This window comes from Castanea sativa, chromosome 3 (genome assembly GCF_040712315.1).
Source record: "Castanea sativa cultivar Marrone di Chiusa Pesio chromosome 3, ASM4071231v1".
In the NCBI taxonomy this organism is placed as follows: Eukaryota; Viridiplantae; Streptophyta; class Magnoliopsida; order Fagales; family Fagaceae; genus Castanea; species Castanea sativa.
In genome coordinates this window covers 40,793,231-40,808,253 of record NC_134015.1, presented here as the reverse complement: position 1 = coordinate 40,808,253, position 15,023 = coordinate 40,793,231, and the positions used below count along the sequence as shown (strand labels likewise).

General features: G+C 38.9%; 2 protein-coding genes across 3 annotated transcripts; one reads left to right on the top strand and one right to left on the bottom strand.

Moving 5' to 3' along the window:
* The first annotated feature begins 7,286 nt into the window (after window positions 1-7,286).
* LOC142626756 (putative arabinosyltransferase ARAD1) lies at window positions 7,287-10,770 on the top strand. Of its 2 annotated transcripts, none has more exons than XM_075800459.1 (4): window positions 7,287-7,964; window positions 9,182-9,478; window positions 9,581-9,676; window positions 10,178-10,770. In XM_075800459.1, exons 1-4 carry the CDS (start codon window positions 7,488-7,490, stop codon window positions 10,598-10,600), a joined length of 1,293 nt encoding a protein of 430 aa, XP_075656574.1. In that variant the 5' UTR covers window positions 7,287-7,487; the 3' UTR covers window positions 10,601-10,770. The 2 variants fall into 2 exon arrangements, with proteins under 2 accessions (XP_075656574.1, XP_075656575.1); XM_075800460.1 differs by having other exon boundaries at window positions 7,356-7,964; window positions 9,182-9,292.
* A 703-nt stretch (window positions 10,771-11,473) lies between these two features.
* Window positions 11,474-14,780, bottom strand: LOC142629844 (sulfite oxidase-like). Its single transcript, XM_075803885.1, has 9 exons — window positions 14,706-14,780; window positions 14,491-14,572; window positions 14,026-14,144; window positions 13,835-13,930; window positions 13,306-13,416; window positions 13,116-13,217; window positions 12,731-12,778; window positions 12,340-12,555; window positions 11,474-11,940 (listed from the first exon to the last, which is right to left on the bottom strand). The coding sequence occupies exons 2-9, from the start codon at window positions 14,546-14,548 to the stop codon at window positions 11,824-11,826; spliced, it is 867 nt and encodes a 288-aa protein (XP_075660000.1). The 5' UTR covers window positions 14,549-14,572; window positions 14,706-14,780; the 3' UTR covers window positions 11,474-11,823.
* Window positions 14,781-15,023: the final 243 nt, after the last annotated feature.

The window sequence follows — 15,023 nt, the reverse complement described above, 5'->3', positions numbered from 1 at the left end:
GTAACCCCTGCCGAAGCTGCTTTTGCCAAGGCGTCTGCTTCCGTATTTTCCTCCCTGGGTAGTTGAACAAAACTTATAGCTGAAAATTTTCGTGCAAGTCGTTTCACTTTGTTGAGGTATTTCTTCATTCAATCTTCCTTAGTATCACACATTCCATTTACTTGGTTAATGACCAGCTGAGAATCTCCTCTGATTGTTACCGACTCCACCCCTAAGGACTTAGCCAATTCCAATCCCTTGAGTAGAGCCTCGTACTCAGCCTCGTTGTTGGTAGTTTGATACTGCAGACGGGCTGCATATTCCAGCCTGTCACCCTCAGGGGACTTCAGTATAACTCCAATCCCTCCTACATACAGTGTGGACGATTTGTCTACATTAATCACCCACCTTTCAATTCCTTCGTCCTTGTCCAAGTTGTCCTGGCTGGGGGTGAACTCTGTGATGAAATCTACTAATGCCTGCGCCTTTATCGCACTCCTTGGGAGGTATCTGATATCAAATTCGCTGAGCTCAACAGCCCACTGTACTAGCCGTCCAGCAGCTTTCAACTTGTTCATTGCCTTCTTTATGGGATGGTCTGTTAGGACATTGATGATGTGTGCCTGGAAATAATGCCTCAGCTTCCTGGAAGCCGTGATCAATGCAAAGGCTAGTTTCTCCATCATCGGGTATCGTCCTTCTGCTCTTCTCATTGCATGGCTTGTGTAATAGACCGGTTTCTGGACTCTCCCCTCTTCTTTGACTAACGCTGAGCTTACTGCATGTGGGGACACTGCCAAATACAAATACAACTCTTCCCCAAGTACAGATGGACTCAAAAGCGGCGCTATCATGAGATATGTCTTCAAGTCTTGGAAGGCCCTTTGACACTCGTTCGTCCATTCAAATGCCTTCCTAAGAATTTTAAAGAAAGGCAAGCACTTATCAGTAGCTTTCGAGACAAACTTGTTAAAGGCAGTGACCCGTCCAGTAAGAGACTGGACTTCCTTGATATTCTTTGGTGGTTCCATATTCAGTATCGCCTGGATTTTGTCCGGATTTGCCTCAATTCCCCTGTGCGACACCATGAACCCCAAAAATTTCCCCGATGAAACTCCGAAAGCACACTTGCTTGGATTTAATTTCATGTTGTACCGCTGCAATGTATCAAAAGTCTCTTGAAGGTCGTCCAAATGTTTATCCTCGTCCTGGCTCTTTACCAGCATGTCGTTTACATAAACCTCCACATTTCGCTCGATTTGAGGACGGAACATATGGTTAACCAGCCTTTGGTAAGTCACCCCTGCATTCTTCAAACCAAAGGGTATTACCTTGTAGCAATACAACCCTTGGCTCGTAATGAATGAGGTCTTCTCCTGTTCCGCTTCATCCATCTGTATCGGGTTGTAACCTGAGAAAGCGTCCATGAAGCTAAGCACTCTGTGACCCGCCGTCGAGTCTACCAACTGGTCAATGCATGGCAATGGGTAACTATCCTTGGGGCAAGCTTTGTTTAAATCAGTGAAGTCCACGCATATTCGCCACTTGCCGTTAGCTTTCTTGACCATGACCACGTTCGCCAACCAATCTGGATAATAAACTTCTCGAATGAACTCCGCGGCGACCAACTTCTGTACTTCTTCCTTAATGGCATTGTCTCGCTCAGGAGCGAAAATCCTTTTCTTCTGACGCACTGGTTTTGAATAGGGACACACGTTCAGGCTATGGGTAATGACACTTGGATCAATGCCAGGCATGTCCTCATGACTCCATGCAAAGACATCGAGGCTTTTCCTCAGAAACCGGACTAAAGCGTCCTTTGCCCCCTCTTCCATGCTCGCCCCAATTCTAGTAAACTTCTCAGGCTGGTTATCGTCCAAAGGGACGTCTTCTAATACTTCAGTGGGCTCCGCCGCGATCCTTCTCCCGTCTATACTCATTGCCTGCATGTGCTCGTCCATTGCCAGCATAGCTAAGTAGCATTCTCTAGCGGCCAACTGATCTCTTTGTACTTGGCCTACTCCGTGCTCGGTTGGAAATTTGATGGACAAGTGGTAGGTAGAGGTTACCACCTTCCAGCTATTCAAAGTTGGTCTTCCAATAATTGCATTATATGACGATGCACAATCAACAACAAGGAAATTTACCTCCTTAGTTATCTGCTGTGGATATGTTCCAACGACCACTAGTAATGTGATGGTGCCCACCGGTTGCACCTTCATTCCTCCGAATTCTACCAACGGCGAGTTCACTGGTCGAAGCTGATCTCGTCCTAGCCTCATTTGCTGGAATGCGGGGTAGTAGAGAATGTCTGCAGAGCTGCCATTGTCTATCAACACCCTCTTGGTCGTGTAGTCAGAGATGAGTAGGGTGATGACTATCGCGTCATCGTGTGGGTGATGAAGTCGTCCTGCTTCCTTGTCCGTGAACGTAACGGCCTGCTGGTCTACTTCCCTTGTCTTAGGAGGTCGTCCGGACAGCTGGATGTTCTGCACCACCTTCAGGTATGTCTTCCTTGACTTGGATGACTGCGCTGTCGAGTTTCCTCCTATAATTACCCTTATTTCTCCTAGTGGGGGACGTGATGATTCTTCCACCTTGGCTTTCATTTTCTCATCTCTTTGGTCTCGTCCAAGGAAGTTCCTCAATTTTCCTTGTCTAATGAGATTTTCTATCTGTTGCTTCAAGTTAAAGCACTCGTTCGTGTCATGCCCGTGGTCTCTGTGAAAGCGGCAGTACTTGCTCCTATTACGCTTGTTGGGGTCTCCCTTCATTTTATCCGGCCACTTCAAGGACGGATCATCCTTGACCTGCATAAGAACCTGCTCTAGTGGCATAGTCAGGGGTTTGTATTGCTGATTCCTCGCGGAGGAACTCGCCTTCTTACCATCCTTATCTTTCCTCTCGTCCACCCGAGCTTCCTTTGGACGGGGTCCCTGATCCGAATAACGATGGTGACCCGCTTCTAAGCATTCTGCCCTTTTTCTTTTCTTGGCTATGATAGCGTCCTCAGCATTCATAAAATTCTGGGCCGAATGGACGAGCTCGGCCATAGTCTGTGGTTCCTACTCATAGAGCTTATGAATGAACAAGTCAGAATTGACCCCATTGTGGAAAGCGGCCAGCAATAACTTGTCATCCATCTCGTCCATCGTCAAGGCCTCCCTATTAAACCGGGTGATAAAGGATCGCAAACTCTCATTTTCCCTTTGCTCTATAGTCAGTAGACTAGAGGAGGAACGCTTGTGACGCTGTCCTCCAATGAAATTGTTGACAAACAACTTACTCAACTCTTCAAATGATCCCACCGAGTTTGGGGGTATCTTACTGAACCACACTCGCGCTGGTCCCTTAAGTGTGTTGGGAAAAGCTCTGCATATAATCTCGTCCGGGACCCCTTGAAGGTGCATGGTCGTCTTGAAAGTTGCAATATGATCGCAAGGGTCACGATTTCCATCATACGAGTCCAGAGAAGGCATTTTGAATTTCGGGGGTAGAAGATGACTGTTGATAGAAGCTGTGAAAGGGGAGTTCGTTCGGTGAACCATATCGTCCACTGGGTTTGCCCGTCTCATATTTTCCCTCATCTCATCCACAGCTTTCCTCATCTGGTCCATCTCTCTCTCCAAGTGCGGCATTCTTCTTGAAGTAGTACCCTTGTCTGATTCTCGGACTTGACATTTTCTTCTCCTTCTTCCTGACTCGGTGCCCGTCCCTCCGTGTGCCCATCTTGGCGCTGCCTCCTAAGGTTGATCTCCCTATTCAACTCTTGATTCTGACGCGTCAGTTCTGCCATAGCGGCAGCCATGGATTGTATGTGTTGAATAGAAGGCGGTTGCATGACAGGCGCTGACCTGCGATCGTGAAGGGGATTACTAGATGCATCCCTACTCTCCTGGTGGCCTGGGTTGGTAGCCCTTGATCTTGTTCGAACCATTCGGCCTTTTGTCTGGGACAGAGTAACCCTTGACAACGAAAACACAATCGAATAAAAGAACAGTGAATAGTGTTTGTTTGCTTTTGCCCACAGACGGCGCCAACTAATGATGCAAGGAAAATCAGTAGGCTGGATGCTCCGGATCTGAAAGGACTACTCGCTCTCTGATGGCCTAAAAAACAAAGGAAAACGATCAAAGGTGACCGGGATCGTTGGCCAAGAACCCTCCGATGGTAAAGTTAGTTTTCTCTCTATATCTTTGGAGTTCCAATTTCTTGGGAAAATGTTCAACCTACCTTCCATTGGTATGAATGGCTGTTTATATAGTGTCCTGGGGGCAGTTATTGAAATTGTAACCTCCCCTGGATTTCAGGAGGTCCGGGGTTCTTGGATAACTCCCATAACCACCTGATAGTTGCATTTTCTCACACAACGGTCATCGGAAGTTATGCGTGTATTACGGAATGGTGAAGTGTATTTTAGTAATCCAAGTGTACGTTTTCGTCCAGGGGTCCTCGTGTGGACGAGTCTAGTCAGGATGAGGTGGTCGTCTTCTCAGGACGAAAGACGTGGGTTTGACTTCGTCCATGGACAGCTATGGCGTTAGCTCCTGTCTTTATGCTTTCTTCTGGACGGCTGCTGGTGTGGATGACCGTGGACGATCTGGAGTACTTCATTCCTCATTACCTTTGATGGCAGATTAAACCTTCTAACCTCTACTTTGCTTAGCCAATGAGGCATTTCTCCTTGGATTACCTTCTCGAACCTTTATGGCTAGAATCCTTCCATACCCTACTAATTTGTATGTCTTAGCTAATATCTAACTATCCTCGGACTGCTAAATGTTCTCGGACAAGGCCCATGGCCCAACATACGCCCTTGGGCCTTGCATCCCTACAATATTCACTAAAAAAAAAATTCTTAGGACCAAGGGGGGTCTCAGCCAGGGGTGGCTCCACATTGTGTCCAGGGTGGTCAAAGGATCACTTTGACTTGGGAAAAAAATTATTATATATAAATTTAAAAAATTTATGATTTTTTTATCCTTTAAAAAAAAATTTATGACCACCCTAAAATTTTTTAGTCCTAACATAATTAAACTAGACAAAGTTTGGAAACAAATTTGATTGTAGTCTTGTTAGGTAAACTAAGATTACAACTTTAGTGGGTTTCAGTTAGCTCAATTGGTAAAGTCTTTGATGGTCGAGTAAGAGATCTTGTGTTTAATTTTTGCTTACACCAAAAACTAATTTGTGTTTTTGTTTGATGATAAAGAGATATCATCAGAAGCGGACGTCATAGGTTGAAATTATTTATTAAAAAAAGGTTACAACTCCACTTAGTATTTTTTTATTGGATGTTAATTTTGACAAATCCATTATTGGATTACATTTATTTTTTCTTATATCCTCCATACTTGCAAAATTTCAAGAAGATCAAAGATAAATAACTATGTCTTCAATCAAATGTTTAAGTTTTTATTTTTTGTATTCTCAAATTATACATGAAAAATAAGTTAATGGACCGAATAGTAAATAACATCTGATTGACTTGAAATTTCACATGTGTTTTAAGAATATAAAGAATATGTAATTCAATAGTTTGATTTTCAAAATATGTAGTCATATTAATTTGTTTAGTAAAAGTTATAGTTTTAGGTTATAACTAAGTTTGGCTAGGTTATAACTAAGTTTGTAGCCAAACTTTGTCCTTAAACTTTGTCCCCTTAATAATATATTAGGTCTTTACAAACAAAAAAAAAAGGCCCAAGAAAGATTTCATTTAACAAAAATTTTGAAAGAGATGTAGTTTGCAGTATTGATGATGTGATTATCATGCAATGATTTCAAAAAAAAAATTCTTAAAAAAAAATTGTAAAATTTTATGTATTTCATGTTTTTTATATCAATATATAAAGTTATCTTTTTGTTAAATTTTGTATAATTTAAGTTTCTTAATAATCACTTTAAAAAAACAAAAAAAAAATGCCGGAGCCACTGCTAGTGCCCGAAACCTTGAAACTCCTTGGGCCCCTTGGGTCTGTCCTTGTCAAGTTTTCAATAGAGTGTGGCAGTGGAATTCTTTGAGTCAAAGATGCCGTAACCCTATCCCTTGGAATTCTTTAAAAATATCCTTAGAGTTGTTATTGTACATTAAAAAAAAAAAATCCAATTGTACATTAATATATATTCATCTGTTACATAAAATATAATGCATTTACCACCTTTTTTTTTTTTTTTTTTTTTGAGAAACAATGTATTTACCACCTTGTGACCTCAAACCACATTAGAAGGGTGATACAAGGGACCATAAGAGTGATGCTTAGAGTTAATCATTATAGCCCTATCAAAAAAAAAAAGAGTTAATCATTATAGCATTAAGTATAAACATCTTTTCCATACGTTGACCAAAATCACCTCCACGGCTCCGCTACACAAATTCATTATTAATTTTTTTTTCTTTTTTAATAGAAGAATTCATTGTTAATTTCAGTTCTACAAGACTAAGTGACTAACAACTACAAATAAAATTTAATAGATTATATAGATTTTTAATTTTTAAAAGAATGCACGATGACAAGCATTGGTGAGGTGATCCGTGACGATCATATTGGTTGGGCGGTGGAGCAAAAGGAGAGAGGCTGTGCTGTTTAGTTAGTAAGTTTCTATAGCTATTTTCTATTATTTTCTAAAATTATAATAATTTCTTTATTTTTTACTATTAATTTCAATAAAATAAACACCTTTAAAGTTTGGACTAATACAATCATATTGGTTGGCGGTGGAGCAATAGCAGGAGAGGCTGTGCTGTTTGACCAGCCAGTTATCATTGCTATTTACTATTATTTTCTAAAATTATAATAATTTCTTTATTTTTTACTATTAATTTGGATAAAATGAAGTTAACACTTTTGAGGTTTGGACTAATGCAATTATAATGGTTGGACAGAGGAGCAATAGTAGGAGAGGCTGTGCTGTTTAGTCCATCGTTATCATTGCTATTTTCTAAAATTATAATAAATTATTAACTGTTTTTACTATTAGTTTGTATATAAAATAAAGTTAACACTTTTAAGCCTTAGACTAATGCAAATTAGGTCTAAATCAAACTTGGTCACTAAATCCTTACTAATTTTCTCATTTTTTTTCGCTATAATTAAACCCCAAGTTAACCAGTTTTGAAAAATCTTAAATTTACTTTTTTTTTTTTTCGAGCAACAAATCTTGAATTTAGTTGGTATTAAGCAAATCAGCACCAGCAGTCTGACAATTAATTTTACACTTTACGATTTTAATTATAATATCATGGAAAGTGACCAATTAGCTTGAAGTTTTCCAAGAATATGCATGTGCAGCAAGAAAAGGCAATGGCATATTGGCATTAGCAATACCATTCCTTTAACATGTAATCAGTAATCCTCCTTTTTGTCTCTCTGACATAACATAACTAAATAGACAGTTGTTAGTTGCTTCTAGAGACAGAGAGAGAGAGATTGAGAGTGTCATAGTATAACGAAAAACAGAGAGAGTCTTTTGCAATCTCGATATTGCACACACACACACATCCAAGGATGTACAAAAAAGCTTCACTCTCACTCATTTTCGTGATTCTTCTTCTAATCTCATACTCCATCTTCATAGGGACCGTCGATTTCAGATCCTACTTTTTCCCTCTGCTACAGTCACCCACAGTTACACCCTCTCTCTGTGCACCCTCCTCTCCTCTCCGTGTCTACATGTACGATCTCCCTCGCCGGTTCAACGTGGGCATGCTGAACCGGCGGAGCCCGGTGGAGACTCCGGTGACGGCTCCGGCATGGCCTCGGTGGCCCAAGAACTCGGGCCTCAAGAGGCAACACAGCGTGGAGTTTTGGATGATGGGCTCGCTTTTGTACGAAGGGGATGGGGTTGAAGAGAGAGAGGCGGTTAGGGTTTCGGATCCGGAATTGGCTGACGCGTTTTTTGTGCCGTTTTTTTCTTCTTTGAGCTTCAATACTCATGGCCACAATATGACGGATCCAGATACAGAGATTGATCGCCAATTACAGGTACTTGATCGCTTCGATTCTGCGTTTTTTGTTTGTGTGTGTTAATTTGGTTTTGGAGGAATTGGGAAAATGGGAATTGAGTTTTGTCGTTAATGGTGTTGAATTGGGTGCTTTTGCTTAGTTATTGAGTTGGGTTTTTAGCTTTTTGTTGATTTTATCATGTACCTAAAAAACAAAAGAAAGGAAGATGAAGAAGTCCAGTGGGGTATAGCTGAACAGCTTAATAATCTTGTTGAATGGCAATAATAACAATAACAACAACAAAATCTTAGTCTTTTTTGGGTCAGCTATGGATTCTCAACAAAGTAGTTAGGGTCAGTCACATGGGATTTTTTTTTTCATTCTATTCTATCTGAAGTTGTAGTTTCTATTTTGTTTCTATGCTCATTTGGATGAATTAAGCTTGATTGTTTTTTTTCACATAAGCATTTTGCTGATTACTTTTGTTTAGTAATAAGTTTTCTTGATGGAAAGGATCTACCTCAAGTAAACATGAATTAGTCCCAAGAAATATGGAAAAAGAGATCTACAAACGAAAAGTGGGAAGGATGAGTAAATTGGATGCTACTATTGTTCTATTGGAATAATTATGAATTGGTAGCTTATATTAAAGTATCAGGAGAGAGTATGTGAATTATATGAAAGTTTGGAAATTATTTTATTGAGTCATGTAGCAGAATGACATTGAAGTGGGTGTTTATGATTTGGAACTCATCGGTTGTAGCGTAGGACAGTGGGACTTGTTAGTTAATTACATCACTTTTCAGTCATTAGGCTTTGCTTTATAAGAGAAATCCCACTTTTGTGTTTGTTAATCATTCATTCAGTTGGAACTTGAAGTTTATTTGGTGACCTCTGATGGTCAACAACTCAACGCCACAAAGAGTGAGGAAATAAATGGTTTTAATTCTTTTATACTAGAAAACTATGCTTGGATCGGTTGACTGGGTTTTAAAGTAACTGGTTGATGAGTGTTATGATCAATGGCTTAGCTGTTTGTGTTTAAGTTCATTGTGTTTTACCTTTTAACTATTTTATTTACTGCTGCTCATTTTCATTGCACATAACTTTTGTCCAGTATCTTAAACTCTGCCCCTGATGTCATCTCTTCTGCACATCAACATTACATGGGATAAAAATTTGTTTTTAAATGCTATACCTTTTTTGAACTTCTGTATTTTTTATTACAGCTCAGTATGGGTTGCTTCTGATTTCAGATTGATTTACTGAAATTGTTGCGGCAATCCAAGTACTGGCAACGGTCTGGAGGTCGAGACCATGTAATTCCTATGACACATCCCAATGCATTCAGATTTCTTCGAGAACAGGTTAATGCATCTATTCAGATTGTTGTAGATTTTGGCCGCTACCCCAGAATCATGTCGAATTTAAGCAAAGATGTAGTGGCCCCTTACGTGCACGTTGTGGATTCATTTAAAATTGATGACACTCCTGACCCATTTGAATCTCGCACTACACTTCTTTTCTTCCGTGGGAGGACATACAGGAAAGATGTGCGTTAATTTGAACCTAGTTGGAATAAAAAGAAACATCTAGTTCTTTACAATTTACGTATGAAATTATAATTGATTAACATGGGTCTTGTAATGTGGCAGGAAGGCATTGTTCGTGTTAAATTGGCAAAGATATTATCTGGTTATGATGATGTTCACTATGAGCGGAGTGTTGCCACTGATGAAAATATAAAATTGGTATGTAGTGGATTAATAGATAATGTATTAGTGATATTTGTATTTTGCATATCTTGGATATAGAATGGGGATAACATTTCTTAACCATGAGAGATCAACAGATGTAATTCTTTTCATCCTCATTACCATTACATCTTTCTGATAAACATATGATGGAATCTCATCAAAGGTTTTTTATTTTCATCATAAGCATCCATTGCTGCCATCTTCTAGATGCATTTCTTACCTTTTGATGCATGTATCAAATATCATGCAATGTTTGTGGCATATAATTTCTGACCATACTTCCAAGAGAAAAGTTCCTGTACTTATAGTGATATTTAAGGTATATGCCCCCATGTTGAAGGAACATAGTAAACTTATTTCTTGTTGCACAGAATTGAATCTTCAAAAGCAGCATTTTTTACATTACTTGAGTAGGAGTATCATGGTCAGCACTGTAAATGCATGTAATTGCATACTGTCCACATTCCTCATTTCTTTATTTTTTTGTTATGCCAGTCCTCGAAAGGAATGCGTTCTTCAAAGTTCTGTTTGAATCCTGCTGGAGACACACCTTCATCCTGTCGCCTGTTTGATGCCATTGTGAGCCACTGTGTGCCTGTTATTATAAGTGATCAAATTGAGCTCCCGTTTGAGAATGAGATTGACTACTCCCAATTCTCTATATTCTTCTCATTCAAAGAGGCACTGGAACCGGGTTACATGGTTAACCAGCTCCGAAAATTTCCTAAAGAGAGATGGATTGAAATGTGGAAGCGGCTTAAGGAAATCTCCCATCATTATGAATTCCAGTACCCCCCCAAGAAAGAAGATGCTGTAAATATGCTATGGAGGCAGGTAAAACACAAGCTTCCTGGGGTCAAACTTGCTGTGCATAGAAGCCGAAGGTTGAAAGTCCCTGATTGGTGGCGGAGAAGATGATTTCAGAAGCCTGCTTTTGTGACTTTGTAAATTCATAGTCATTTCATCATTCATGGTGAGAACCCTTTGAAGAGAAACAACCAAAGCTAGTGACAACCCACAACCGGCCAGTTAAATACACAGATTGAGTAACATTTTTTTTTTAATTATAAATTTTATGGTTTCTTTTATATTCTGTCCTTAATTTTCTGTGTTTTACTGGATGACACCCTCCTCCTCATCCCTCAGTGTCAAATGAGTGACATTCTTTGATGCTTTTATTTTAATTTTTTTTGGTAGAGAAAAAGAATTGAAGGCCTTGGCTTAGCGCTGGTGTTTCTGCCTTTCAATAGTGCGGAAGTGATGTCATAATAATGTAATTAGTACATGGGTTGTTTATACATCCTATAGTCTGACAAAGTTGTTCCTTACTGGTCATAGTTGGTTTTTTGATATGAGGTTATGTAATGCACATTGATAAAGCTCAGTCATTAGTCTTAACATAAAAGTAGACTTCCTCCCCCACCCATCCTTTCTGATCATTTCATTTTCAAAGGGCAATTACAGTATCTCTTTGGTTGCTCAATGCTGTTTTATATTAAAGCTTCTACTCCATTCTATACTAGCGACCATGATGTCTTTCCAACTTAAACATAAACTACTACTCAGCCAGTTTTTAGATTCTCTAAGTAAGATTACAGTAGGTCTCCCATTTCATGCTTCCGTATGATCAAACTATCACTTATACTTTTTCTAATCCGAGTAAGGTTTGAATGAATGCTCAAAAATTATTCTGGGGTACAAGAAAAATAAACCAGTAAAAGCTAAGAATATTCTCAAAATGAAAACCATGCAGTTGAAATTTACATATTAGTTTCAGAGATATTTTTCTATAACCAGCCAAGCATGTCTTGTGGCATCTAAATCATTCAAAATGATGTGTACGTGAGATTTGTGTAGTTCAGACATTGCCGTATTGGTGCTAGCATAGTGCATATCAATCAGAAGTACTTTAATCCCTCAATTGGGAATAACTAGAGGGCATAACTATGATCTTTACAAGTACGAATCTCAGCAAATAGAACTGCCTCTGGCGTCCATCAACAAAATCTTACTCACGGGAATCTATCTGAGAAATGGACTGACTCTCAATTGCTCAGATTTATTGATAGCGTGCAAATAACACTGATCAAAGACTGCGAGTGGATTCTGTCTTTGTGACACCAAATAGTGTAGAAGGAAAATCAATTGTCAGGGTGTTCTGTGTGAATGTGGATCCGATGCCATGAGGTGTTCAGAATTCCTCTCAAATTCCATATGAACTCCACGTTTTCGGGCTGAACATTTGCAGCTATATCAACCTGTCCATAATGAGACAAATACATATCATTGCTGACAAACAAGAAAAATCATTGACATGGACCATATATCTCACTTCAAACATGTCCCAGCTGCATAAATTCAATCATCAAGCAGTCTTTGTCATATAAATATACGTTGTATAGGAAGAATTGGAAGATTCCATGCAGACTACCAAGTCCATGGGTGTGCATTATGTATAGTGGTTACTTCTCAATCAAGAATTGATATTCCTCTGGCTAAGACACTTCAAATGAGAGATGTGCCCTAAAAATACACCCAAAATTTCCGAGACAATCTTGAATTCGGTTCTTGATTAAGATTTAGGTTGGTGGATCAAATATTGACTATCTTATTATTCTCAGAAAAGTAATGTTGATTAAAGAGTAGTAGTAACTTACTGCTTTAGCGACTATCTCAGTATTCTCAGATATTTCATCCTCAGCCTTAAAAAGCACCCATGCCCACTTGTCACTGCTTTTCTCATCAGCAACATAGGGAATTTCTGTCTTCTGGTACCTGGACGCTTCCACCCATGTCTTGCCACCATCAAACGATACATCCACTCTCTCAATCCCTCGCCCACCTCCAGATACTGCGTATCCATGAACTGTAATCTGCATGACAGGTGATGATGATGGTAAGGAAAGGGAGAAGTCCTCATACCATCCACATTGAAATAAATTTTATGGTGGAATCCACGTTCATGAGCTCTTGGAAGTTTCTCATTGTGCGGAATTGCACTTCTCATTGTGCTAAATAGAACTCTTGACCATGGAGAAGATCACATACCTTCCCAGGTTTCACTTTAGTGACATCCTCCAAAGAACAAATTACAGACTGCAAAATCCATTGAAGACAAATTTTAATCAATTATTGCTTCCTTGATGATAGTAACTAACATGTTACTACTCATATTCTGTTATCACTGTTTCATCCTGGAATATCTCTATTGAGCAATAACTTTGAAAATTAATACCCCTCACCAAGTTGATATAAGTGATCAAACATGCACACAAGGAAATCTTAAGGCATCAGGCATCAGCAAAGCTACGTATTCTGTTTACATTCGGCATTCCTAGACATGCTATGAGACCAGAATTATTGACTGGACAATATATTCCAACTCAGGCAGATGATCCTAGGAATATCCTTTAATTCCTAAATAATAATATACCTGAACTGGGAAATCCATTTGCGGCCTTCGAGTAGACCAATCAATATTTTCCCAATTAATTTTGGGAGGAAACATTTTGTAGTCCTTTTGCATGAAAAAACCCTGTTCCACAGTAACGTTTGTTTGCTCAATTAATTTTAGGGGATGCAAGAACAGGAAAGAAGATGGTGCATTTGGAATTATGACCAACCTGGCATTCTTCAGCAATTATATTAATGGAATCCAGCCATTTAACAGAGCGTGCACCTATAACACCAGGAACAATAACACGCAGTGGATATCCATGATCCCTGTTTAAAGGCTTTGGAATGATAACATAGGTTATTAGGGCAAACTAATCATACTTCTTACCTAAAAGAATCAGAGATATGTGGATGAAAAGAATTCCAACATAAGAAAAATTTTCATTTGTAACTAGTAAGTCAAAGGGTCAGGAACTAAGATGGCTACTTGTATAGAAAAGAGTTCACTGTGACATATCAAGAACCACACAGAAAAATGATCTGGTGAAGAATTAAACAAAATGTTGCCTCAACTTCTCTGAAGTTGACAGCATGTTCAAAAAGCAGTAATTCTAGCATAGAGGGGAAGCACATTGCAAGATTGATAAATATATATTTGAGGGCAAAGAAATTATATACTGTTCATATAATGCCAAATGCACATCTATTACATAACAACACAGGACCTAAGTAGATACATACTTAAGACACCCTCACCTCTCCATTCATCTCATACGCGAGTATGACCTCAGAATCAGAGGTCGTTGCCTGAATGAGTGGAATTGATGCCTTATATGGACCCCCTTTTTCCTCCTAGAATGTTGACATTGAAGAATTATCAATTTATGAAATTTAGTCCACGGCAGAACAATGTTCAGGAAAAAAAAGAAAAAGAAATTGCAGCTTACCTTGCACTTGTCCACACTTATAAACTCGACATACTTTCCACCTAAAGGGGTGATAGAAGCCAAATTAGGTATTCCTACAAGTTCAAGAACATCTGCCAGTTTCGCCCCACCCCAAATGGCTGAAAGCAGATATGCTTAAGAGTCAACAGAAGGAATAAGGACGCAAAAACCACAATGATTATAACTTTCGTGCTCAATTTTTATTCAAATACAATGTATATTTCAAAACATCTAGAAGTTTCGGACTGAATTCTTGTGTATAATAATAAATGGCAAAGGATCACAGAGGGGTCTATATTTTTTTACCAGAATTAGGTGCAATAAAAAGAAATAAAAGACAAACTATTAATGACAGTGTAAAATACTAAAATATCTATGTTTGAATGTCCAAATCCAAAGTCTATAAATTATAAGCTGATAACAAAACATTCCAAAACTTGTGCAACAATGTGAAGAAAAGCAAACCGTTTCCAATGGCACAAACATCCCAGCCAACACCTTTCACGGTTTTAACTTTGCTCATGGCAGTCCTTCTATTTCCTGCACACTGTTTAACTCGAAACAAGGGAAATCATTCAGTTAATTAAGTTTGAGCCCTCTGTTTGCAACAGAGAAATGGAATGTATCTCAGCCAACCCAAGGAAACCAATGCTAACAATAAGACACGCCATGAAACTTACTTGTAAAGTGGCTGTCACTATGTGTTTGGGTAGCTTCCTGTTTCACATGGAAAAAACCCCACATCTATTGTAAGAAAGGGCCTGGTTAAGCCAAAATTCACCATGGATTCACTATTTTTTTCTTGATTGTTGTGTAAAAGATTTATTTATTTTATTATTTGAAAAATGATTCATTAAATGCTAAAAAAATAGGAGAGCATTTACTTCTCCTTAAATAATGCCTGAAAAAAATTCATATGTAGAGCTTGTAGGCTGTAGCATCATCAATTGAGGTGACAAGGTTTGTAGGTTTGAATCCCTCTTCTCCACTTGTTATTG